The sequence below is a fragment of the Meleagris gallopavo genome, chromosome 9 (assembly GCF_000146605.3).
Source record: "Meleagris gallopavo isolate NT-WF06-2002-E0010 breed Aviagen turkey brand Nicholas breeding stock chromosome 9, Turkey_5.1, whole genome shotgun sequence".
NCBI lineage: Eukaryota > Metazoa > Chordata > Aves > Galliformes > Phasianidae > Meleagris > Meleagris gallopavo.
In genome coordinates, this window is record NC_015019.2 from 804,841 (window position 1) to 832,371 (window position 27,531).

Below are 27,531 nucleotides of genomic sequence, written 5' to 3' on the forward strand. Positions count from 1 at the left end.
CTCACTCACTCTCTCTCTCTCTCTCTCTCACACACGGGTGCCGCAGCGGCAGTTTTGTCAGCTGAGGGATCGCTCCGCGCGGAGCCATTGCGACAAACGCGGCCGCACTGCGCATGCGCCGCTGGTCGCCTCCGCGGCACGTGCGGCTCGACGGTTGGGGGGGGGGGTGGACGACCGGGGCTAATTGCAACTTAAAATTAACAAACGGGGCAGCTGCTCGCTGCACGAAGCTGGAAGCACGCTCACGCTGCACTCCCTGTCACGAACCACACCTCCAAGAGATAAAGAAAGGCTTTATAAGTTATCAAACAAAGCGCAGGGTGTTTTATTCCAAGCAGCCTTCCTGTTCCCCGCCTGGACGTACACGAATCCAATAAATTATCTTACATCTATTAAAATGAAGAACAAATGGCAGTCTTCATTGGGATTCCAGAACTAATGAAGGTCACCACAGCCCCACCTTATTGTGCACCGTTCCCTCAGTCTCGTGTTTTAGAGCTGATTAAAACCATATAATATAAAATATTATATGAGAAGGCTGCTCCTTGTTAACACAGCGTTAATGCAGCACCAACGCTGTTCAAAGTGGGCCATCAGAAACCCAGGAGAGCAGCTCGGGCTGCGGTCACTGCAGGGACAAGCAGTGCTCAGGCAGTTATTCATCTGAGTCCAGGTCACTGTCTCCTGCAATGGAGTGAAAATCCTCACTGTCTTCCTCATCCTCAGACAGGTGCACCTGGCTTAACACGCTCGGTCCACAGCGCTGTTCTTCCTCTTCTTCCTCTTCCTCGGAGATCTCGTACCCCCCGATGCTGCTGAAGCTCGTATCCCTTGTGTTGGACTTTGGGTCTGGCTCTTCGTAGCTGCCGTAACTAGAAAAAAAAAAAGAGTATGCTCAGATTATGTCACATCAACAGTTCTCTGTTTAACTCCTGTAAAAGGTCCTTGGCTCGAGGTCCTCGAGGAACAACTCGGAATCACTGTGCATTTCTATTCTGTCAGCGGTCAGCTGTGTAAATTAAAAACCCAGCTCTCCTGAACCAACCCACTGCCAGCATCTTCTCCCTATCCTGTTGTACTCAGGGCAGGAAAAGCAACTGATTGCTTCTATCTGTCACCTTCAATGCAGATAGGAAGGCAGACAGTACAACAACCACCATCACAGCACGGCCCATCCACACGGCCAGTTGCTGAGGCACTGGGCTGGACAGACCATTCACCTCACCCAGCACAGCCCCCCTTTCTTACAGGGAGGTTTTGATCACCTCTGCGTGGACAGAACTTGCCTTTTGTTAGGCAGACAGTAGCAGCACTGAGGTACTGAATTCCAGAAGTGAAAAAAGAACAGAGAATCTACTGGCAATACTCTACGGAATGGACAGACTAGGAAAAGTCAGTCAGCATTTTCTTGAGCTGATGCAGAAAATAAAGCTGACATTGTCACATTTACGCCATTTTCTGAGAATGGAACTCCTTCCAAAGTGCCCATCGCTATTCTTTTGTATGTCAGCTTCCTTTCAAGGAAGGAAATGCTTATTCTTACAGGAAAAATACCCACATATCAAGTTTATCAGCTAAATCATCTTTAACTTCAAAGGCACCTCAATTCCTGAGACAATCTAATACAGGTTTTATTTGCATTGCCTTCAAAAAACACCGTGCAAAGGAAATTAATTTAACTTACAAGGAAAAACATTTTTTCATTAGTTAAGTGTGTGAAAGCAAAACCAATTTCCTATCAAGAAGTTTACTTCAATTATGTCTGCAACACTAAAGCAAGTGACAAAGTAACTTAAAAACCACACCAGATATTCTTCAGCTCTTTACAAAAAACGCTTCAGAAACCTTTAAGAGAACAGATTTTGTTTTGAGGAAATAATTATTTTAACAAGATTCTCAGCTCTAATTACCTGATATTACTGTCCTCCATAACCTGAGATGTCTCCCCACCATCGCCCTCGTAAGACATCATGCTTTCTTCATTGTCCATGCCCATTCGTGTGTTCTCTTGAATAACGTGAGGCTGTTTAGGTCTCACTGCATTGGTCTCCACGTCTGAATCACTGCCACTCTCACTGAGCTGGATAGCTGTGTAATAAGCCAACATATGATCATAAATCAACTGTTCTGTTCTGTCAGGTACATACACTGTGTCTTTCTCTAAAGGATATGACATTGACTTAAGTAATGTATACAAAGTAGTATGTGGAAAACGTGCTACAAATGATACCTGGGAGGTCATGCCACTGACTGAATACCCATTTCTGATGTAACTCACAAACAATCTAATCACCCCTACTACTCAAAAGGCCTTATTTGTCAACTCTGAATAACCTTCCACCGTTACCCCTTCAAAAGTTTCAGAAGCTATCTCCAAAAACTACCACATGTTTTGATGCACCACGATTTCCTTAGTGAAATTAGGAAAAAAAACAACAGAAGAACCTTCAGCCTCATTTTCCAGAACTCAGTAACACTGTCCACACTACTTCACAACAAATGTTGTGCTATCTCTGAACTCTGCCCAATTCCACCATGTACCACAAATTACTATCCTAGTCTTTTCTGAACCATTTGCAGTTTTACCCTACGAAATACAATCAAATAGATTTGTATTAACTCTGCTTCTTCCTGTGTCCATACTCATAATGCTCCTATTCAGCTTTAAGTTCCATTTGCAGCCATTTATTTTTCATCTTGCCCTTCAGCATCTTCCTTTGTGACTATTAGGGCACTTGGCCTACGTGTTCCAATTATGCTTTCTGCTCTCTAAGGTTTCTATTTGTGATGGAAATGTAAGAAGATTAGCTGTGTTTGTGAACAATCAGTTCTATTCAACCTTTTTATATAAAAAGAGAAACATACATGAGAAAGGATTATCGCCTTCTTCATCACTCCCATCATCATCATCCTCTCCATCTGACATGAGCAGATCTTCATACAGGACGCTGGCTTGGGGCTGCTGGGTCGATCCTTCTTCTTCATCAGCAAGGTCACCATCTGCATCTTCAACTTCCTAGGCCATACAGAATAGAGATGGTGAGATCAAACAACGCAGACATCGCTGCCATTTCCAGCACATGAATACAATGTAGAACATTGTTCACTCAGAATTGTTTTCTCGCTGCACAATGCTAGTATTTAAAACTACATTTAAGTGTCTGCTTTGTTATCAGTACTGCCATCCTTCAGGGTGCCAGATACAGCAGACAACCCTTACGATGGAGACTTCTACCACAAGGCTGCAGGTTAATATCTAGATTGTGGCTGGGATTTCTGTAAATATACTCACTGGGGCTGGAGTCTTAGGTTTCCCATCATCATCCTCATCAAACCCTTCAATATCTACGTCAGAGTCTTCCTCGCCCAGCCTACCTCGCCCCTGGCGCATCTGAATGGGGAACACAAAGAGCAATACCAGTGAGGAAGGCACTACTGGTTGTGAGCCAAAGGCATGGCAGGCATCCAGACCACAACGGTGGGCAGGGAAACGAGAGGAGGGAGGAGAAAAAAACTAAAAATAACAAGAATAAGAGCAAAGATCATTTCTCTTTATCCTAAAATCTGGAAGCACACAGTATCCACATATCTTTACTTGGATGTGCTCATCTATGCAATCTCCAGCCTTAGAAGTGCCAGAGTTCTTTGTTTACCTTTTGTTTACCTAGATATTTCTGGAAAACACCACTAGATCTTAAAAAGTGAACATTTTCACAGGATGTTTTCAAAGCAGACACAGTTTCCATCAAGTCTTCTGCCCTTCTCTCCCATTCTTCTCCCAGTCACCATGAGCACAAAGCAGAGAGAACATGCAAATTCTGTCCCAAAGGCCATAAATTGGAAGCCTACAGAAAACCTGAAGACTTGCACAAATCTAGAAGGCATTCCCAAAGCCACAGCCAAAACAATAAATGAAATTGTTCCTACTCAGCCTCTGCTGGTCTGGATTGTTCAAGAATAGCTCCCACTAGTCTTTCTGATACTAGCTCCAATCTCGTGGCCCTCCTCACCTTCTTCCTCCTCCTATTTATTTTCATGCTCCTATTACTTCATCTCCTTCTGCTAGTTCCTCTCCTCTAACATATTGTTGTTGTTGTTTAATACTGAGTGAAGACTAAGGAAAATATCTGTGGTTACTGTAACCATTCATCATGATTTAATAGCTTTGAAGAGTCAGTGGTTTTGTGGATTTTTTTTTTCTTTTACAATTACTGTGTATCCACTGTGGCAGCCATCTCTTCCCAGGTGTTCATGCAGCTTCTAATCATCACTGAATGCAAGTACAATAAGTTAATTATCATCCTTCAAAACTGTGGAGTGCACTTCGCCATTTCCCTGTTCAGAACCTACAAGGGATTGCACATTAGCAGACTGCAGCTTGAGTCACCAGGTTTCTACTCCCAGAAGTAGTGAAGCAAACAAATAGTTGGCCTTAGGCAAAGTCTTTTGCAGCTTTTGATTCTCTACTCTTTGATTTGCAGTGTTGAAATTCCCAGTGCTCTACACATTTTTCTTCTTCCACCGGAGCAGTCAAACTGAAGGAAATTGCATAGCTTTTGAAATGTGTTCCCTTCTCTGCCTGGGAAACCTGCTGATCTTTGTTAGGTGAGGCTGAGATTTCAGAAGTAAATGCAAAATGCATTTCGTTGGCACAGTGTTGATGTTATTAAACACTGGTTCATCAAAATAAGCATTTATTCTTAAAAGAATGAACGTGGTAAAACAGTTGCTCACAATCTCAGGTTTGAGGTTTGCAAAACAGTAGATTTTAAAACTGAAGGCAGAACTTCTACACAGCACAATCCTGCAGAGGGAAACTCTAAAAGGATTAGACAGATCTATAGAGAATGGGCCTCTGCAGCTCATAAAGACCAATGGTCCACGTGCAGCTCCAGCTGAAGGTGCCTGGGCTGCTAATTGCCTGAGGCTTCAGTGTAAGCATCACTATATGTTGGCATCCCCTTACTTCTGGTCCCTGCCGGAGTCAGAAGACTCGGTTACATCAACCCTTGGTTTGACTTAGTATGGCCTTTTTCATGTTTCTACAGTGGAAGTGGTATAACCACAAACACTGCTATTGGAAGTGGAAAAAAACTACTTTATCATATATGGAACAGTTAAGCTTCAGCTTTCAATCAATTCTGTGTCAATCACTGTCTCAAGAGTCCCTAAAACTAACACAACAGAGACAAATGGAGGTTTGGATAAAGTGCTCTAAAAGCTCTAGTTTGCATTTAATTAGCTTTTGAGGAGCTAATGAGAAACTAGTAGATTAGGATTTTGATGAAATACCCTTATAACACAGTTTTAATATCATGACGTGTCTAAAAGCGTTAAGAGCAGAAGCAATACCACTTAAATTAGGCAAAACAGGCTTCCAAAGAATTTAAACAGACATCTAACATATAGACAGCTCTCTATTTGCTGCTTTTGCTTTTTACATTCTGGAATCCAATTCCTGAAGACACATATGGGGAGAGAAATATGAGTCACCATGACTACATCTGAACTAAAGCCAAGCAACCATCAGCAGACCTGCCATCTGTGACAAGTTTGGGAGCGTAGGAAGTGGGAGTGCACCTTCAGCCAAGAAGCACAGGGAAAGGGTGGCCATCAGATGACAAGGTCAGGGGAGGAGCTTCCTTCAGCAAACAGACCAAGAGCAGGCAACTAATAAGCAATTTTCACTGCTCAGGTCTCATTTCCTCCATCAATTTGGAAAAGAAAATAATCAGAATAGATAACGCTATTCTTGAGAAGGAAACCATCAAGTGGGAAAAGAATGGTGTTTTTGCCTTTCTTTCTCTAAGTATTGGGATAGTCCTTGACTCCATCTAATCGTGTCTGAAATGTTAAAGTATGTTAAATATTCCCCCCAACGTGTTTGTAGACTGCCATCCTGGCTCCAGCCCTGTAATCTTTATATATGTATTGCCCAAACAAATTTTAAACTTGTTTTTCTTCTTAAAAATAATCTTAATAGATACATAAATTGTTCTTGAACATCAAGACCCTCTTTTCTGCTCTGATTTCACTAAAGCTAAATGCATTTTCAGATGAAATCACAGGCATGCACAGAATAGAAAAATTAGTCATCTACAGTTGGGAAGAACAACTGCAAAGAAAGCTTTGCTCTGTCTTCCCACACTGAGCATGCAACATTTAGATTTTGATCATTCACTCTGGGTCTGTACAGAATAACTGACACACACACACTGCTGTTTGCTAATACAACAGCAATGAAGAGTCAAAAGTGTTATTGCCATCAGAAGCAAAGCAGAAAAATGAAAAGAATCTCAAAGAATGCAGAAAGTCGAGTCTGCTGACCACAGCAGGCATTCTTTGCTCACATCAGTCTCTTCAACAACAGCCTCACAAAACAGCTCTTCTGGCTTCTTCTCCAGCTACAGGACTGATGTCTTTCCTTGTGCTCTCCTTACCTTTTCACTGCTTGCCTTAGGTTTCTAACTGCTCCATTTACAGGTTTTGAATTTGCAATCGACATTCAGTTGTACCTGAATAGCTCACTTTAAAATCATTTTTGCAAGTTGCTGGGTAAATTGTCTTCTTTGTCTCAGGTGTCTCTTCCTCTAAAGCAGTGTAACTGCTTCTAACATTTATCCTTAAAACAGCTGCAAGCACAACAACCAACAAGACAGCCTACTAAAAGATAAACTGAAGACAGACTGAGAATAGTAAGCAAGAGGCACCTCTAGATAGAAATATTCAGAAGACTGAAACTCAAAAACACTGAAAACCTTGCTTGGACACTTACCTGTGGAGTGTAGGGACCTGGGGTCATAGGATCAAGACTTTCCAGATCTGCCTCCTCTAGTGCTGCTTCCTTAGCAGTAGAGATGTCTCTCTCAAGTTGAGTCAGGTGCTCATCATACTAAGAACAAAGAAGCTTGCTAAAGTTACAGAACAGAAAACTCAAAACACAAAATATTGCAATAGACTTGTTTACATACCTCAGCTAAAGTTTGATAACAGATGTTTACGATCTCCTGGGCTGTTTTTGTGTACTGACTGTCTGGCCCTGTAGTAATAAACAAATCTCTTTATGCATTCTGACATTTGTTCACTGCCAGCTGCTGAGACAGAAAGACTGGATTTGGTTACAGAGCTCTCATGAGACAGGTCCCTAAATCCCACTGCCCCCTCACTTTCTGATTTAGAGAGAAACAAAGTGGGGTTCACACTCAGCTAACAATGAGCAACCAGTTTATTCCAGCATCATTATTTGGGAGATAAAAGGTTGTATCCTGTCAAACAATTCACCAAAACAGGGATGTGTAGTGTTCCAAACAGTAAATAAGGCACCATGTGATAGTGAAAATGTCACTGTTTAAGCATCTCCTTTCTCAGCAAGAAAGGAAAGCAACAATCAGGTTCAGTTTTCAGAGCTTCAGGCTTTGACAGCACATCAGAACAGGTGCCCAGAGGTATTCATTTAAGGACAGAAGAAGACTGAAGCCTTATTTTCACCACCTACCATTGTACTTAATGCTGTTAGCAAGGACGAGGTTAACATCATCCAGGAAAGTCTCCCTGTTCTGGTATTTGTGTTTGGAGATATTCTGCAAGAGATTGTTACCCATTAAGTACCCAAGCCTGAACACTCCTCAAGTGGCTGTTCAGATCAAGCTACACACCTTGCAGATCGTCTCTAGATCCATTGGATTAGCAATGACCTTGTAATAATCAGGAACAAACTTTTTATTAACTGGATGATGAAATGGCCAAGACTGAAAGAAAGAAAACAGATACAACTGAGTGCTCAGCAAGAACAATCATTACTAGTACAGTAAACTTCGGTCTAATCTCACAGTGGGGCTACTATAACACACTGATTTTACAGCTCTGTGTGGTGTGAAGGCACAGAAACACTGTAAGATCTTTTTCTAAACACAAGAAATGGTTAATAATAATAATAATAATAATAATAATAATAATAATAATAATAATAATAATAATGGGATCAACAAAGTTTTAAAGGGAACTGGTCATCAGTCTAACCACTACATGTTCCTGTTTTTTACTCCTTTAGATACAGATACATAGTCCATTTTATTGGTTAAGGTTAGAGGTTTTAGTACAAGACTAGGTGAAGTTGATCAATGAGAAATGAAACTGACTTTGGTTTGCACCTGTAAACTGCATCTTTGAGATCTCCAAAAGCAAGGACTACAATCAGTAGGAGAAAAATATGTTTTTCAATGAAAATCCTTAATGAAGACCAATGATTCTCTACAAAAGAGAGGAAGACATTGGCATCATTAAGGATTAAGAGCAGCAGAAAAAGGACAGGAGCAGTGTCTTCACTTCTGGACCAATGCTCCAGTGAAAGGGGTCATTACAGAAGGGTCTGCCAATCAGAAAAACACAGGCCAGCACCCTGACACTGCACTCTTTTTTTCCCACAGAGCCTTAACAGCCACAAGATGTAAATTACCCTGTGATATGCAGCCAGAGCACTACCATCAGCATGTTTTGCACATCGTGCTCATGCATATGCACACTACGTACATCTGGAACTGCCATCATCTTCTGAGTGACAATGTTATCCAAAATGAAGGAAAAGGCCACTTGGTCATCATCATCCAGGAGGGGATTGATGGCTTTCTCTAATCGAGCCAGCTTATCTTCTTTCTGCAACAAAAGTAAAGAAGCTCAGAGGTTGACCCCAAACTAATATCTGTTATTATCAGATAATCCGTACCTGATAAATTCCATTTTTAGGAAGAATCTTCCAACTAAGAGAGGGACATAACCTAAATATAAGCCTACACAAGGTAAAGTAATTGAAGTAATGAATGAGCATCAATTTTTTGAGAGCTGTGAACTGTAGAAAATTGTAAACATTCAAATACATCTTACAAAAAGTCAGGAAGTTCCCTTATTCTTCTCTCTTCATTGAAGCCTTGTGTTTTGCCTAGCCAAGACCTCTATCCTCAAGCATCCCCAAGCACCCCTCCCTCTCCACTCTGACCCCGACTCATTCACAAGACTTGCCTCCTTCAGCTTTTCATCACACAGATCCAGCATGGACTGAGATATCTGAGTCAGTGAGTGCTTCGGCCCTGCAAACACACAGCAAGAACAGTGAGATAGCTCTGGCTCTGATGGAAGCTCTTAGAACTCAGCAAGAATCAGTGAACACATCCTGATGTAATATTTCAAAGAATTACAAAGAGCATTTCCATAACAATATAAATTAATCTTTCCTCCCAAACATCACTACGTTTCTACTACAGCTGGGAGTCTGTTCTCAAATATATCCGTAACACTGATGATAACTAAAGTTCAGCATGGATTTTAAGAGAGAGAAGATTATTTGCAGCAAATATTCACATTTCCTACTACACATTTTGCAAATTTTTAAGAAGTCCTGTGGGAAAGCAGCTGTATCTGTGAAACACTGGCTGCTAAGCCTTCCATCTCTTCCAAACTTTCAGAGTTTAAGTCTTAAAATGTCTGTTTCATTAAATCCAGTCAGTAAAACAGAATCATTAAGGAAGTCAAGATGGACATTTAAGGAATCCTCTGAAAACCAAAATCACTGCTCTAAATAATTTCACAACACACAAAAGAAATTATTTGCAACAGAATTATGGAAAAAACAGTCTCTTTAATTAGGTTAAAACGAGGAATTAGCTGTCAAAATAATAAAGGAAGCAGCAAAGACACGCAAAAAAGAAGCACCACTGTATCACCCCAACTGCTTCACGGCTCAGAGACATTCAATGCAGCTGAAAAATATTTAGCTGCCAAATGAGTACTTTTTGGACAAAGATTTTTCTGTCAGCAGTCAGAATACAGTTGACTTACAGTTGCTCAGTGAATTGGCACTTTTTCCTAACAGCTGCATTATCTGCTTCAGAATCTTTGCTCGTTATTTTTTTTTTATGCCAGCTTTCTGACCTTTCCAAATAGGAAAAGAATTATTGCAACTAAGAAGCAAAAAGTGTAAAATCATTACAGTCAACTCTACCAGGAGCCGCACGTCCTAAGGCAACAGCTCCAAAAGGTGTGAATGATTCTTATTTGATAGATTTGATAGATCTTATTTGAAAGATTCAGTGTATGCTCTGCTAAAGCCCATCAATGAGAAAAGAAGTTCACATTGTTTCTAAAAGATCCACTTCTCACACAAGCACAAAGCAACAACAGAGCTTCCCTGCACTGGTAACAGCTTACCATTGTATGTTGCACTGTTCTTAACAATTAGTTCCAGGTGTTCCCTGAACTCCTCCCGGGAAGGATATTGCCTCTTACGAACATTTTCACGCAAGGTCTGCAAATCCATAGGTCGAGTAATAATCTTGTAATAATCTTTGACAACCTTTGGATTTACTGGCGTGTGAAAGGGATATGTCTGAAGGCAAGAAGAGAAAAAGGAATGTTTATTAATACAGCAGTAGTACAGTCAATCTCAATTTAACCTCCATAGGCACCGAAGTAGAAAGTTTTTAAGCACCCAGCTCTTTAATTGCATCAAGGAAAACATGATGAGCTCAGCTCCATGGTGGCTATTTTCTTCCTCTACAAAACGTTCTTTAATATCATTATGAGAAGGATTCTCAAATAAAATTGTTGTTTATGCAGAACTAAAGTTCCTTCTATTCTTTTATCAACTGCCTTCCTAGCAGGATAAATCAGCATGAGTCACAATAGCCAGGGATTTGAAAAATGTGAAAAGTTCTGAGGAAAAGATATTTCCCAGATCTCTCCAACTGACACAGGAAGGCAAAACAAATAAATGGTTCCTTCTGTGCTAGAACACCACAACACATTTCCCAAGGCTCAAAAGGCTTACAAAGTAAACAACCCAGACAATCTATGCTGACAACAGTTTTCCCAAACAACACTTGCAACACAATAACACAGAAAATAGGAACGAAAACAAGGAGTACTGGTTTGGACTCCCCATAGGTAGCACAGACAGCGCAGGGGGAGAGGTGGTATATTCATCCGAGGAAAAGTTTGCATAATTCTGGTGTATAATTCATTTTAACTGCGTTGCTCAAAAAGGTTTTGGTGTGTTAGCTTAGACTCACATTAGGAAGATCCCTCATATCATTGATGATGCCCTCCAAGATGGACGACAGCGTCACCATGGGATCTGTTCGACGTCGGTGGATGGACTTATGAGGACGCTTCAGAAAACAGAGGCAGAGAAGTTAAGGCAGCTCTAAAATGCAAAGTATTAACCTACAGAAGCCGTAGGCAATTCAGTTTACTGATGTTCTGGGTAGGTGTCTGTGGTGCACGCTGAGGACGTGCAGAAGTAAAGCAACTGTCCAGTTGGTACAAACAGAAACAGACACTGCAATCAGCTCAGTAATGCCTTCACTCACATTCAGGTAGTCGCAGTGAACAGTTGTCCCTACTCGCCTCTTCTTCTTTGGAGGAAGCTGCTGCTTAGGAAACTTCAGGACCAGTGATTTCCTGCGAACCTCATCCGCACTAGTTTAAAAAAAAACAGCATAAACCTTTCTTTTGTGATCCCTCTTGTGATCCAAGCCCATTTGTCCCTTAGTATTGACCGTGGTCAGTTACAGACACAATCAAAATTCAAGTAGTAATAGTCTGTGTAAAGCCCTGTCACTTCATTCCTGTGATTAATATGCATGTGAGTATTCAACTTATTCCCTTACCTCTCTATCAGTTGCTTTCCAAGGACAATTTTTGTTCCTTCTACTTTGATGAGTTCTTCATTATCATTGTGAATGACTGTTTTTTCCAGCTCTTCCTCCTGCTCTTCTGTCATTGCAACAGGATTAGAAGGTGGGGCATTTGTTTGGTAGTAAAGAGGGCAGAATTTGTTAGTCCTCATATGGCCGATCGCACCACACGCTCCACATTTTAGCTACAAAGATATAAGAAAGATGGCAGATAAGAATTCATACATGGAGTTCCAGTCTAGAGGCAGAGGATCATTAAAATCCCTTAGTCACACCTTTTGTACGTCACAGACCAGAACACTTCTCCAATACCCAAGATTTGTTAAGCATGCTTAAAACATGGATATGCTTACTTTCAGATCTGGACGTTCTTTCAATTTCTTGGGCTTCTTTTCTGGAGGGCCCTTGAGTTTCTCTTTCTCTTGGTTCCGTTTTAATCGCCGTAATTGTTCTTGGATCCTGCGCCGCTCCTTCCGCATCTCCTCGCGGTGCTGCTCATCAAATAGAGCAAACTTGCGACTGAAGGAGGAGAAAAAGAGAAAAAAAACACGTATCAAGATTTACCCACTGCTCTTCTGTCAATACAACTTTCCTGGGATTTGAACCTCTATCACTAAACTGGAGAAGTCAGAGCATGTAAGGCTAAGTTCTTTAGCTTCCAATATGATTGACGTTATTTTAGAACTTCAGTTAAACTCACAGTCTTCTAGCATAAATGTGCTGTAGATAACATTAAGGTTATGAAATAAGCTATTCATTTTGTTTATTCAGTCTTTACTCAATCCCTTTACACATTATATTACACAGTATAACTGTATGACCAAATGTTATTTCTTTCCCTCAGAATCAAACAACGGACAAAACTCCTAATATCCTCTGAATGCACAGCTATGAAATCACCATTTCTCTGAATAATTACAGTGTCAGGCTTCTGCACTCACTTGTTTCAAATCATTGCCTTCTTGGAGTGTTGTGCAATCTTCACAAGCACCATTTCCAAATGCTTCACAAAGAAAACGGCATCATTTCATGGGTTAGAGGACTAAAGCCATAAGCCGTTTAACCAAAACTGCATGACTTTAGATGCCAAAGAAATAGAATGCCTAGTGCCACTCCACACAGCATTTTGAATTTCATGTATTGAAAGTGCAGAAAAAAAGACTGGTGATACCTTGGCTCATTGGGAGCTTTTTGATGGGAGCCAAGGAAAAGGGTCTGCTATGCAGAGAAGTCAGATAGGTGCTATGAAAACAAACTAGAAAAGGGGCAGAATGGTTTCATGCAGCTTTCCAGACTTCTGTAGCCAGTAGAGAAATGCTTGAACTTTATCAGGTTTTTACTCCCTATTCCAACATCCCAAGCTCTTTGGAGCATTTGAAATTCAACCCTCCTAAAGGAAAGTCTCCTTTGAAACAGCCATCAGCTCCTTCCTTCAATAGCAATTAATCTGGTAGTTCCAATTCAACTAAAATTGATTTTGTTTTTCATAAATACAAACTATCTACGGGATAATTCCTACTCACGAGAGTATGAGATAGTGTACAGGCAAGGAATAAAAAACCCTGATTGGTCTCACATGAACTCTTCATCTTTGGTAGTCCTTATGCGGCAGTAGGCATCGATGACAGAGGGCTTCCGGACTGTCTCACACCTCACATATTCCTTCCCATCCTCATCTCTGAACGTGCGATAGATCTTGAGGCGGCGCCCGGTGGCAGAGGAATTAAGGCTGGTTACTGAGGCAGTGTCATCATCTTTGTGGGAGTTTGCAGAGGCTCCTGAAGCTGATGTTACAAAGGAGGGTTTTGGTTGCCGTGAAAGAAATGATCTTTTCCCTGCCAGCTACAGACATGGCAGGTTGTCTGTCAGAATACACTTCAATACAGAGATCTATAAGAAATCCTGGCAACTGACTATTCCATTTGTCTCCAATTAACAAAATACACAATGCTACAGCCCATAAGTGTAACAGACTGAGATCTGCCTGCATGTACTGGCTGTATCTGTTTCTCAGACATGGTTGTAAATACACACAGAATCCAATGAGAGTACCACAAACTGGGTGCAAGCACATCCTTCTACTTATGAACTCATCTTGAAAAAAATTACTCAAAAAAATAATTAAAAAAAAAGTAGAGAGGAGAAGAAACAACCAAAGCTACTGGGCAAAGGCAACACTGTAAATGTATATTCAGCCAGTGAATGCTCAGGAGAAGGAAAAAGCCCTAGGTATGTGTCAATACTCTTACACTCTGAAAGGCAGGATTGGTCACATTCTGGTTGTTGCAGTTACTTACACAGCCCCTTTTTGTCTCTCCTGTCCTTTTTGCCCCTGTCTTTGTCATTCCCACTGTCTTCTCCCAAAAGCATCCTTTGCAACTCCTTTCGTTCCTGCTCTTCTCTCTCCCGAGAGAGCTGAGAACTAGTTTTCTTATTCTGTAACATATTCTCAATGTTCTTTCCCATCTCTTCAAAGTCACTGTCTTCAGCTGAACTGCTGTCTGTGTCTGTTGACAGGATCTCAGTGGATTCCAGAACCCTGAAACAGGAGGCACCTTGAATGTCAGTTACCTTCTCAGAAACACGAAAGTAAAAATGACACAGAGGTTTTAAAGTTAATGTTGCAAATCTCTAATAAGCTTGATGTATTCCCATCTCAGTCTTCCTGTAATCTACATGTCCAAATTATCAATTGTTCCAAGCCTGTCTTCTCCATCAACTCAATTTCTCTATCATCAACACTACCATATTCCCTCCCTCCTATCAGCTCTTGAGCCACAGCAAGAAATAATGCATGAAAAATGTGGCAGTCCTAAAGAATAGGACATAGACTTGAGAGTTGCCATTCAGTTGAGTTACAGCAAAAGAAAAGACAGACAAAAAAAATAAGAAGGAAAGAAAGCAAAGAAAATTGGCTGGTGAATTGATCTGTGAAACCCCTTGCACTATTTTATGTGGCAAGCCATGTGATTCATTCTGCCTTTCCAAGAGGTGTGTGACAGCAAAACACCAAAGCCAACCCTTAAGTTAACAGTAACAACCAAAGCCCCCTTTGTATTTTGTGGGCCCAACCAGACAAACCAACAGCTACACCACTACCTATCAGAGAGCCCCAGGCATTCTGGACTTTCAAGGTGGAGACAGGGTGGGGTTCAAGCTGTAAACATCAGATAAGAACTCACTTATTTTGCAAATCAAAAATGCGCTGACACTCCTCTTTGTATCTCTCTTGATGTTCTGCTACAGAAAACCGAGAGCCACGTGCAAATTTGCTCATAGGACCTTCTCCTGAACGAGCCTGCTCTGTAGACATCGTGCGTACCACATCAATTACTTCCCACCGGGACAGCTTTTTTATCTGAGAAGAGGAAGGCAGAATAGAAACGGCTTTAGAGACATGCAACCAACGTAGCTGATGGTGGATTTCAACTTTCTTACCACACGACTAGAAAAGCGTATACCCCTTCCACCATCTGCTGCTGAAGCCATCAGTGAAGACAACTTTGTATTTATCTGCTACAGGTTCAGGCTCACCTCCTCCTCAGGCACTCCAAATTTACGCAGAAGCTGTTTGGCATTTTTGAGAGAAAGTCGACGAAGATCAGCATCTGTCCCAGTCACTGTCTTTTTCACGGGCTGGGGTTCCTTATCATCCTGTTCAGAGAAAGATACAGCCTGTGAACAACTTCACGTAAAAATCTTACCCAGGGCCATTTTCAGGTGTTTTCTCCAACCAATACTCCATTTTACTCCCTTTCTCTTGCACAACTTCTCACTTACTGCTTCTTGTTCAAACCCAACCTCGGGAATGATACCTTTTGCTGAGTTGGTTTGTTTGGAATCTTCACATAAGAAAATCCTTCCCCACAACCAGTAGGATCTGCTACACCAGTCACTTCTAGAAGACATTTGCCCTTCATAGCAGCAATGAAGGCTCGTGTGGTGTTCCATGGAGCCGTGCGCACCTGCCAGCAAGGAAAGAAACACACCATAACAATCCTACTAAAACCACAGATAATTCCAAGCTTTTTAGTTTTCAATTCTTCCAATCACAGAACAGCTTGAGTTGTAAGGGACCTTAAAGATCATCCAGTTCCAATCCCCTTGCTGTGAGGTCTCCCTGCAGCCTTCTCTTCTCCAAGCTGAATAAGCTCAGCTATATCAACCTTCTTTCATTAGAGAATTGCTCCAGCCCTCTGATCATCTTTGAGGCCCTCCTCCGGGGGCCACTCCAACAGCTCCACATCTTTCTCACGTTGGTGGTGCCAGTCCTGGATGCAGTACTCCAGATGGGGCCTCACGAGGCAGAGCAGAGGAGGACAACAACTTCCCTCACCCTGCTGGCCACCCCTCTTTCTGATGCAGCACAGGATACAGTTGTCCTTTCAGGCTGCAAATGCACTCTGCTGGCTCACGTGCAGCTTTTCATCCGCCAGAACTCCCAAGTCCTTCTCAGCAGGGCTGCTCTCATAATCCAGACTGTACTTACCTAGGATTGCCCCAACCCAACTTCAACCCCTTGCACTCAGCCTTGTTAAACCTCACTGGGTTCACATGGGCCCGTTTTTCAAGCCAGCCCAGGTCCCTCTGGATGGCACCCCTTCCTTACATCACCCTGACAAGTACCTCATCATCAATCTTCATTTGGAAATCCTCTTCATTCTCTTCTTCTGGTGCAAAGAAGGATTTCTCCCCATAACCTGCATCCTGCAGAAAAACATTATACATGCTATTTTCCTCCCTTACAGTCCAGCCCTGTCACACACTGCTTACTTTATGCTGTAGAGGCCCAGCCAGAAATAAAAACACTTGCTTACAGCCTCCCTTTGCTACCTTTGACCATAGCTAGCTCAACATCTAAATACCAGGCATAAGTTCTTTGAGAGCTATTATATTCTTATCTCCCTTCTTGCACTGCAGAAAATTTAGCAAGTTGCCCAGTTGTCAGGGGACCAATCTGCCTACTACAGAGCACAATTAGCTTCAGGCTGAAGGTGTTTCCTAAACTCATCCTTCCCAAAACTATTTGTCAGTAACTTGCCTTAAAGCCAGCACGGAACATTTACCTTCAGTCGCTGCTCAGCTGCAATCATGCTGTAGTAAGCACAGCACTGCTCTGGGGATACCATTGCTCTGATCTCTTCCTCTGTTGGCAATCTGAAATCCGGCTTTAAAACCCACCAGTTGGAGTCCATCCCTGAAAAACACACAGATTAAATACATAGTAGTATCCTACAAATATCAGATGCCAACAATTCCTACTGTATTTCAAGATTTGGTATCCCTCTGCAGTGCTGGTATGCAAGTAGGGCAACTCTGAAGTACCTGTACGTTTGAAATCAGCACAGAGCTTGAGCCTCTTTCGGATGCTGCTCTCTGAGTGTGAGGGAAAGGCCTTCTTGATATCCTCCATGCGAATCCTCCGAGGACGGTCTCTGCTTTTCCAGAAGAGGCGGTAAATGAAAACCTACAGAAGTCCAAAGAAAGAACACAACAACACTGCAGAGATAGTGTAAGCAACGCTATTTTTACAGTGACTACTTCAGATTTCCTACTTAAAACTCACTGTTTCTTGTTAAGTTTACCTGGTAAGGTTTTTTAAGCCACACATTTGCTTCAAGTGCAGCCACTTTTGAGAACAACGTGGGAGAAACATGTCTTGAAATTTTCTATCTTATCACATTGGGAAGGTCCGTGCTTTGAACAGAACATTACTTCCTCCAAAGACCCCTCAGATCCCCAAAGTACCTTTATCACATACCTGCAGAAAATCTCTGATGTGGGTGTTGGCTCGTTTAGAGTTTGGACCGGGTACTTCATAAAGTGGGCACTCCTGGCCAACTACAAAAATATCCACTAATTCTCGGACATAATAGCCTTGTCGTGTCCGGATAATCAGGAAATCTGTCTCAGGCATCTTATGTAAATAGATAGGAGCCCGGAAAAGGTTGTTTTCGAATGCCTAACAAGAGAAACAAAGCAAGGTTTGAGAGTTAGGTTTTGATCAAATTTTCTCCATGAAAAGTATCTCAAAACAAACCAAAATGCCCAATCATTCTAACAGTACACCATCGTTAGTAACAGTGCATGCAGTCACAACGTTCCTTGCTTGTTAAGAGAATAACCAAGGATGAAGCACAACATAACAAAACTTAGAACAAATGCAGAAAGAGATTGGAGGACTCTTTGGATTTACCTTTAAGGAGGTACTTTAAAGAAAGAACAAGAAGGACAAATACAAGGAAGAATGCAAGAACGATAGAAAAGAGCCCATAACACCCTCACAACTTGGGAATAGAAGGCAATAGAAGTAAAGTCTGAAGGCTTTGTTCAGAAATCAACGCTGCAAGAACCTAACCAGAAAGATAGAGTGCAGCAGAGCTCAGCCTTTGAAGGTAAGAGAACTTAAATGAGCAACAAGGCACTGGACTGAGCTTCCAGAAGCCCTGGTTTACCCATGATGAAGTCCTCTTTGGCTTGAACAACTAGCATTATTAGTTCTGTGATTATTCTCTAATACAGAACTTCATATTATTACTTTTCTTCCTGTGTTACAGTCATGGACAGAATTATTGCTGCGGCAAAAGCAACTAGCCTGATTTTCTGGACTGATTTTCACATTTATCATGGTCGTTGTAACCAGTTGTTCCTTACAACATTCTTAATTTGTCACCTCACCTCAACTGCATGTGTTTTAACAACACATAAAGGCTCATCATAGCAGAATTCTTCTCACCTGTCTAGTATCCAAGTGGCACCCAGCAGACAACAGTGCAATTCTCAGAAAGAACACATGTTTTTGCTCACACACTATGAATCATGATAAATCCTTGTTTTCTGTCCCCTCTGGCTTAACTGAATTTGCCAGCATTCAAGCAGTTTTGGCCTTCTATTTAGATTTCTCTAATAGCAGTACTTGTAATGTCATTACAGAGCAAAGGAGGAAAGATTCACCTCCTGCAATTCCTACAAAATTTTGAAAACCACACAACAAAAAGACATTTAAAAAAAATAAAAATAAAGGCCAACAACTGCACTATTATCTGTAAACGCAGAGACTTAAACCAAAAATTAAACGGATAATCTGGAACATCTGTTCTTCTCACCTGTAGAAGCTGGCCTGGATGCAGAGAACCCAGGAATGGAGAAGTATGACAATAAACAGTCTCTCCATATTTACAGTCTGGAGCTCCAGGATCTTTGCCAGGTTTCTGCAACATGCAGTGAAAGTACAATTAGCACTCAGCAAGAGGCAGAAGAAAATTACTGCCCAACAGCAAAACTTATACACTCACCCTTTTGTAGTAATTTTTAATCTTCGTTGCCATGCCAACCTGCATCATTAAAGGAGCATTTTCCTCACTGTATTCAGCAAGAATGAGATCTCCATCTTTGCCAGTCAGGTCCTGTGGTGTGCGCATGAAGAACATCTCACCCCCCCCAGAAGCCTGACGCTCCTGCTCTCTCATCTGTGCCAAAGACAGCATCAGGAAAACAGCACATTAAATAGATCTGCTGTGCAAATGGAGCCACAGCAGACATTATACACAGCGAAGAAGAACTGTACCTTAGCTTTCTTTTTTATGTGCTTCAGTAGAGGTTGCACAGCATGGGGCCCTGGCTGGGACAGGGCACCAAAAGAGTATTTCTTCAGGGGAGGGCGATGAAATTGTCGAAGCTTCATAGGACCCATATGGGTGGGAAAGAATGGCTGGCGAAGTTCCACTGCTGGAATCGAGTGCTGACACAGGAACAAAGTAGATATTAAGAAAGAATGATACACAGCATCCAGTTCAGCTGATCCTTACATAAGAGAACCTAGTAATAATTTTAGGTCTGCTGGTAGTAATACCAGTGCATTCAAACTCACTTATCGTCGTACATGTTACTCTTTGACAAAAAGTGCTTCTCAATCTTATTTTCAGCTAGTAGGTTCATGAAGACAATCCATGTCTCACTCTATATGCAGTGCTGCTGTGACTACCTGGATGATGTTGCCTCCAAAGGTTCCTCGAAGTCCCTGCTGCTTAGGGTAGTAAAACTCATCATTGGAGAGGTTCCAGGGATCCTTCACCTCCGGCTGGGACATGTTCTAATCAGTGTTAAACAGAGAGTGAAACAAGTGTCAAATAAACACATAAATCAGTCACTTCTTTCAGGTCATTCCCAACCTGCAAAACATTACAGCTTATCCTAACCTGCTGTGGTTCCTCCTTTATGACACCTGTTTTTCCCAACAGTATTCGGCTCTTCTTTAGAGAAGATTCTTTCTTGTTTTCCTTGGATGGAGAGTTCAAAGTCATTTCTTCCTTTTCATCAGGAATTTCTAAAAAGACAAGTAAACATACTGAAGGCTCTCCTCCTATAGTGTCCCTTTTCAGTATCACAACTTCCTGCAAAGCTGCAGCTTGGTCAAGTCTTTTTTGCCCTTTCGTTCAGTTTCTGAGGTGAATTTTTGTGAGGTATACATTGTTCCAGAGAAGATCCAACAAACGTGGGGTATCCATTGCAATACAGTTTACTAACAACAAGAAACAGCATCTGTTCTGCCAAAGCTGTTCTAAAGAGTTGAGGGTCAAGATCAAAGAAGTACCAAGTTTGGAATTTTTTGTTGTTTTGTACTTTAACAAAGCTGAAATTATGAGTGGTTGTCAAGGCTTCAGTCTAATAGCAAAACACTCCAATCAACACAGAGAAATTCTTGTAACTGCCTCCACTTTCCTGAGAAAGGAAATGCAATCCAGACTATAGCATAGAGACTTACAAAAGGCTGCCTGAAGATTCCAAGACATAGATTTAAGAAAAAGTTATGATTTTAGGAGTCCAAATCAGACAAAAATCTTGCCAGCTTGTAGCAGTATAAGCACTGCATACATTCAAACTCCAGGAGTACTGACTAAGTGTGCAGTAGTAGTGAAAATGCTGTCAGGTATTATGCAGAATCCTTGCTCCCACGTGCCATTACTGTAGCCTGAAAAAGGCTTAGGATTCTACTTCTTCAGGCTTTCATTACAACCCATTCTGAGAATGGCACGGTCTAGTTTGTGGTTTACTTCTCTCCCCTCCCTCTTCAAACCAACATGCTTGCAAGTAAAATTAAGACAGTTGGTTCTAAACCACACCAGAAGTCTGAGGACATCAGTGTTTACTCTCCCGTTGCTGCAATTATCCTGGGAGCAGAAAGTGCTTGCCTAATTGGATTTCGATCACTTGCAAATTATTTTCAAAAGTCAGTACAAAGAAAGGCCGTAAGGATTGACCCAGATCATTTATTTCCATTACACTGCAATTATAAATCCTTGCTTCTACTCCCACTTGCATTTTCCCATTTGAGTCAAATTTCTGGATGCCACATACCTAGAATTATGTTTTCATCATTTGGATCAAGTGTCAAGACGGGGGGATCCAAGTAGGTCTCCATTGCCTGATCATCCCAGATGATATTGTCTTCCCACCGGCCATATACTAACTCTTCATTATCAATTGGGAAAATGGAGTACCAGGGCTTGTCTTCATCCAGGGAAACTGCAACAACCATAAGACAGAAATTTTTACATGCAAGCTTGGCAGAAATCCATTTTAGAGCTCATCCTTCACATCATCTTTACTCAACTTTCCCAATCTTTCTGGGTATTCTGAGACAGGAACTCTCAAAGGCAAAAGAAAACTGAACTTGGAAGCAAAGAGGAAGCAGTCAATTAAGAGATTTTGCTCCTCTGAAACATGGAGAATCTCTAAGAATGAGACAGCAGGGCTTTAACAGGCTTTAAAGCAAACATACATCACTTTCGTCTACACCTTGTCACCAAAAGAGGACCCCACTACTACAAAGAACACAGAGAAGCATATGTTACGTGCACCTATTCACAGGGGGAAAATTACCATCCTTGTTACCTTGCTGTTCAGGGGTTTGCTTTTCTTTGCCCTTTGCCATACCTAGGACTCCTGCTACACCTGGTTTCTGTGTTAGAGGAAGGGGTGGATTGAGTAAAGAGCCACTGCGGTTCAACCCTAGAAAAAAGGAAAACAAAAGTAACATTAGCTTGAATTTGAGTCAGGGAGGTATTGCAGGTACCTGTTCTCAAATCAGCACTTAGTGATGCACGAAGAGTGATTTCCATTTGGAATTAGGATGGGTCTACTCCTATCATAACAAACATGATGTCATTAGTATGGGTAAGACTAACTTAGACAAAGTTCACCCACAGCTCACTGCTGGACTCTCCAGCCTTTTCAAAATTACGTTTGGCAACATCTGCGTATGCTGCACAACAGTGCATAAAGTGCATTTCTGTGTGGTCCTTATGAAAGGGAGAGGCTCTGTGCAGACAGTTACCACTAACAGAACAGTTGGTCTGGCCTACAGCAGCTTCCCATCTGATCTCAAGCTTGAAAATGACAGCCAAGCAGACATGAAGGAATTGTTCTGCGGAGCGTGCCTGCCCTGATCCCTTGTCATTCTACCAGGGCAGACTAACTCACATATGTCCACATCACGTGTGCCACTTAAGTTTATACTCACGGTAGGTATAAGACGTAACACAAGTGAATGGACTAATCATGTTTAGGATGAACTGTAGCTTTTGATGGGAACAACACAGTCAGTCCAGGCTGGACAGACCAGGTACAGCTGCTCTAACATGAAATTATAATAAAAAGCTATGTAGGGTGCCTCTTCCCAGATCCTCAGCATTTTGTATCAGTAGCTGAACAGCAAAGAATTGATGCTGGCACCCACCAAAGATAGGTGTGATATAAGTTGATGTTCCCATTTGGTTTTCCTTGTAGAAGCAAGGCAAGACATAAGAAACACATTAAGAATTACATTCTGTATTTGAGAGGAAAGCATGCAATCAGTCAGCTCAATTACAGTTCATATCAGATCATTACTTACCTTGTTGGGCATTGTATGCAGTGGCATTTCTAGTCATGCTTGATGGCAGCCAGCCTGCCAAACTCGCCCGCTGTGTTTTTGTTCCTTTGTGTTTGACATCTTCTCCATTCCATATAACATCGTCTTCCCACTGGAGCTGTGTCACCATAAGGAAGTGTTCATCAGCTAGCAGATCATCCTTCTCATCCACCAATTCCGCATCCTGGAAGGAAAGAATAGTTTTCTGAATACTGACATGGACTTCACACTTTCAAGCTAGAGGAAAAAAAAAAAAAGAAGTCTCATACTGTATGCTGCACAGCCATCCTCCAGAGCCACACACACCCCCAGTTACCCTCTCACCTTCTCATCTGTCTGTCCTTTAACCTCCTGCTCTGTCTTCTCTTTCAGCTTGAAACCATAATCAAATCCACTGCCATCTTCTGGGATTCCCAGCATGTCATACCAGAGCTGTGCTGGGCCATAGCGCCATTCTGCCACTTTAGGCTTTGTGTCTGTCACCTTGTCTGTATCACCAGCTGACTGAGAAAATTTTGATTCCACAGGAGCCATCATAGTAATCTAAAGCATAGCAAATTAGGGAATGGTTATAGTAATGATCTACGTATCAGGAACAGGTTTATCCTTCCAAGTTGCCCAGCTCGTTCTCAGAGGACAAAAGTGTATCTAAGAAATGCTTTTCCATACTTACTAGCTGCCTTAATGTTCTGCAATTAGACATTCAAGAACACAGATTTCTTCTTGATACAAAGAGGATAAGCTCTCCTATTGATCCTGTACCATGGATGCAGCCTTCTCAGTAAGAAGCAATCACCTGAAGTCACTGACCAGTATCTGGAGAGGAGCTTCTGCATTACTGGAATACAAGTCAACCCTGTCCTCCAGCTTGATTCCAGAGGAAAAGCTCTTTACTCTAGAAAATGCTGTCCAATCCACCACTACTCCCAGTGCTAGCTGGTAACCCTAAGTCTCAGATATCCCACCTCATCATCTGAAAGGCACTGCTCAGGAGGAGGAGGGGCAGCAAACTCATATTCCCAGGGAGATTTTCCTTCCGTTCCGCTCTCAGCTACAACTTCACCCTCCTGTATCTGCACTTCTTGTGCCAGCTCCCGATGCTTCTTCTTGCGCTTCCTTCGGGCGCTCCGCCAAACTGATGGGATATTCTTTCCAGGGCCGAAGAGACGGAGGAAACGCAGCACCTGAAATAGAAAGAAAGCACTGTGGAATGATGGCCTTTCTTTCCCCCAGCTGAAAAGCAACAGTGAAGGAGAACATCCTGAAATTCGGAGGCTTGATCTGTACTACAATCCCAAGCCCCTAACAATCAACCGTTTCATTGCTATGCTTCAAAAAAGTTACTGAGCCATCTGGTTGATAATAAGCATTAAAAAAATTAACACTTGGAAATTATTTTTATTTCAAACCATCACGGCTTTCAAAAGACGTGGAGACTGAAGAAGAGACAACAGTGATCAGGAACACAGACAAAGCTAAAAGACTTAGATAAAGCACTGATTTCTTAAGCAACCAGAGACAAATACTGTTAACATTGATCAGTCTCTGACATCACAAGTCGAGCACCAAATCAAAACAAAAAAAACACCAGATTTTCATAAGCTAAGAGAGCAGCAAGTGATTTGGAAGAAGACAGATCTAACTTTGGTGTTAGAGACCCACCCGGATATCTAACAGACAGAGATGAGCTAATTCATTAAAACATGGGATATAAACAAGCAAGACCCTTAGCTTCTTAAATAAAGCCTATGATGGAGGCACTCTCAAAACCAAGCTATCCCAGCTGGCAATGATCTGTTTGGAATCTGTAAGCTCATCTTTACCTTCCCTTCCCTCTCACATTTCCTCTCCTCTTGACAGTTTTTAAGTATTCAAACTAATTAATTGAACACAACAAACACATTTGCTGCCTGGGAGACCTTTAAGAAGTACTGTAATAAATCTGTTTTCTGAAAAAAGAAAAAAGTTTAGAATTGCAAAGAGTTGAGGGCTAACAGTGAAGATTTAAAATCATTCCTACAACCAATTTCTTATTGTTCCAATCTCTGATCCATACTTGAAGATTTAAGTAAAGGATACAAACTTTACAATTTTTTTGAGTAAGTCCATATCAAGTTTAGAACAGCATGAAGGGAAATTCACATTTAGCAGAAAGGAAAGTCTCAGAGAACAGCAAATACTACTTCACACCCTCATTTCTACGAGGCTTTTTAACAGGCTCTTGCATACATCAGGGAAAGCACTGCAGTCTGGAAACAACAGTAGACAGAAACTCAACCAAAAAGTAACGAGATGAGCAAGACCACCTATGCAATTACCTGCTATATATCCTTAATATGGTACGATTCATTCTTAAAAAGCTCACACGACAGTTTCTGTCACTTTGCCATATTTTAACAATACCTTGCCTGGTCGAAATTCCGGGAAGAGTTCTGTAACACTTGGCAACAGCTTGGAAGCATCTCGCTGCGTGACTCCTGCAAGAGGAAGTGTGAGTTTGTCTTCTTGGATTCTGCCTGTCCAGATTCTTGAGGTCCCAACTCTGACTCAGAATCAGAGCTGCTGCTGAAATCCACCTTGTTGGAGGCAGCAGAGGAAGGAGCAGTGATGGAGAGCAAAATGATACCATCCCCCATCTTCAATACTATGATAGAACAAACACTGTATAAACAGATTTTCTCCCTGTACACATAATGCCACATCTACCTTTTACACCATGTTATGAAAAAATCAAGCCTTTGTAGATGTTATGAATACAATTTTGTTTAACCTTTCATTTTATTTATGCACTCCAGGTGAATCTCCCAGCCACAACTGATAGAATGAGATAAAAAAAGCAGCTCCATCGTGAACATCAGTATTTTAGCAGTCATTAAGTCGTAAGAAATATCACACTTTCCCCTGAGTACAGGAGCTCATCTCAGACAGTCCCATGACACTGTATCAGGACAAAGTCTCACCTTCTGATTCAGTCTTCAGACAGAATTTTGATGACGTGTGGGTCCTTCCCAAACTGCTACACAGCAATGTTTGCTTCCTTCAGACACTCACATTGCCAGCGGGAAGAAGGAAATATTCACTCACCAGTGGCAGCTGCATCCTTTTCATCTTCTTTCTTTCCAGGCACTGGAGGTGGTGGTGGTGGCGGCATCAGCTTGGAATCAATATCTTCACAGTCAGCATCATAATCATCCTCATCTTCATCTAACCAGGTAGGAGACAAGGCCGTACATTAAGCTGACTACAAAGGGGAGCAAAACAACCTTCCCATCTGTACTATCTCATATCTGTCCCAACCTGTTGAGAAGACCGTGCCCCTTCATTAGTCCATTCTCATTTCTTAACTAAAACTTTTATCAGTTCAGCTTCCTTCGCATTAATTTGCAATATTGGAACCTATGACACTTAAAGGAAACTTATATAGGAACTTAAAAGAGAAAGCCACACGTCTGAAAATCCGCTTCTGCTGCACAGAGATCTCGGGCACCAACAAAAGAACTGAAGTGCTTTCTGGGGAAAAAGTGCTCTCCTTTGAAAAAAGAAATCAAAGGCAAAAAAGGAGAGAGGCTACGACTGACGTTACACTCCAAGGGTCCAGGACCTCTATTCTACCTTTGATTATCTCTGGGAAGCACCTGACAGCCTTAATAACTCTTTTCCTAAGAACAGGGGTTAAAGAAATATGAGCAAGAATTAGTATTGTCTGCAGAAGATCCCAAAAGAAGGATGTTTGTTTCTCTTGAGTGTAGTTTAACTCCGATGTAGAACTCATTATTTGAAATAGGAAGACAGCAAGCAGTGGCTTTATCCTGTGAATGCGGTTTCACAAAAGCTTTTATTTTGCTTCTTGAAATAATGAGTGAAAAGGCACAATAACACCCATCAAGAGAACTGCTGCTAATGCCAACTGCCCCAAGACACACTCAACTAGATAGAGCTGTAATGTTCATCCCATTTACCTTGTCTTCCAATCGGCTGCAGGCTGCCCATTGCCTGCTTATACCGACGGCTTTCATCTTCTGCCACTTCATTAATATCTGAGTAATCAACAGCATCTTCTGTGCTCTTAACCCAACCTATGGAGAAAAATATCTGATCGAACAAAGCATTATCCCAGTCATCATGTCCGACTTCACTATACACCCTATGCTTCCTTTTTCTTACAGGAATAAAAAGATTTAATTAGCTTTTCACATGAGAAAATTTTCTCCCCGTTCCAATCAAAAGCTCTGAATTTCTGCTACAGACTTACAGGAAACAAGCTTTAGCACAAGAAGTACCTTTCACTTAGCCAATGAAACTGTTAGAGAAGCTCACGAACAAATAAACAAAGATGAGGTACAATAACAGGCTATGCATTAAATAGGCTTGCAAGTGTTCAACACAAGAGTTTAACACAGGAGAAAACACTTAATGAGGAAGAGAAACGGATATGATGGAAAAAGCTAAAACTTGTAAAAGAGAACGCATGAACAGGGAGCAATTGATAGGATGGGGTTCGTTCTGCCGAGAAAAAGAAAGAAAGGCTTTTGCCAGAGAACCTGTCAGCAGGCACCGTGCTACTGCCTGCAGCCCAGCCGACCCAGGCGCAGCCTTTCCTCTCTAAGGGGAGCTCTGACACTGCCGTTCAGCTGCAGGTACCCCACGGAACCACAGAAACATTTGGAAACAAGCTTGGAAAAGGCCCGCAAGTCCATCCGGTCCAATCCTCCACCACCCCAGTGCCTGACCTTCCTCATCCAGCTGAGCTCCGTCAGCCTCCGCGCTCTCGTCCTCGCTGGCTGTGATCTCAGTGATCAGGTTGCCCAGTCCGAGGGCACCCAACCCGGCCAGGTGCTTCTTGGACTCCTGGAGAGATCAGAGCCGCGTCCCAACATCGCGGAGGCTCCTCCGCCTCCCCCGCCCCAGCCCGGTGCCGGCAGCCCCCGCTCG

General features: G+C 42.0%; 1 protein-coding gene across 2 annotated transcripts; it reads right to left on the reverse strand.

Annotated features, from left to right (window-relative positions):
- Positions 1-301: 301 nt before the first annotated feature.
- On the reverse strand, positions 302-27,469 carry TAF1 (TATA-box binding protein associated factor 1). 2 transcript variants are annotated; one of them, XM_010715003.3, is made up of 38 exons: positions 27,330-27,469; positions 26,559-26,675; positions 25,684-25,803; positions 25,003-25,076; positions 23,565-23,783; positions 22,924-23,142; positions 22,582-22,783; positions 21,582-21,698; positions 21,045-21,212; positions 19,886-20,013; positions 19,672-19,779; positions 19,255-19,428; positions 18,983-19,156; positions 18,794-18,898; positions 17,449-17,649; positions 17,013-17,154; positions 16,754-16,884; positions 16,314-16,394; positions 15,503-15,652; positions 15,222-15,341; positions 14,870-15,045; positions 13,985-14,226; positions 13,264-13,471; positions 12,041-12,206; positions 11,661-11,872; positions 11,361-11,469; positions 11,061-11,159; positions 10,201-10,378; positions 9,016-9,083; positions 8,530-8,652; positions 7,656-7,748; positions 7,496-7,580; positions 6,972-7,039; positions 6,776-6,892; positions 3,293-3,391; positions 2,866-3,016; positions 1,911-2,088; positions 302-872 (listed from the first exon to the last, which is right to left on the reverse strand). In XM_010715003.3, exons 2-38 carry the CDS (start codon positions 26,587-26,589, stop codon positions 656-658), a joined length of 5,253 nt encoding a protein of 1,750 aa, XP_010713305.3. In that variant the 5' UTR covers positions 26,590-26,675; positions 27,330-27,469; the 3' UTR covers positions 302-655. The 2 variants fall into 2 exon arrangements, with proteins under 2 accessions (XP_010713305.3, XP_031410479.1); XM_031554619.1 differs by having other exon boundaries at positions 656-872; positions 21,624-21,698.
- Positions 27,470-27,531: the final 62 nt, after the last annotated feature.

Bases quoted from the DNA above. Each gene is read 5' to 3' on its own strand.
- TAF1 (XM_010715003.3), bottom strand. From the start codon at position 26,589: ATGGGCAGCCTGCAGCCGATTGGAAGACAAG. The intron at 16,885-17,012 runs GTACTTCAGAGT...TGTGTTTTTCAG, and splicing joins TGCTGATTTCAAACGTACAG to GGATGGACTCCAACTGGTGG. The intron at 2,089-2,865 runs GTATGTTTCTCT...CTTATTACACAG, and splicing joins AGGCGATAATCCTTTCTCAT to CTATCCAGCTCAGTGAGAGT.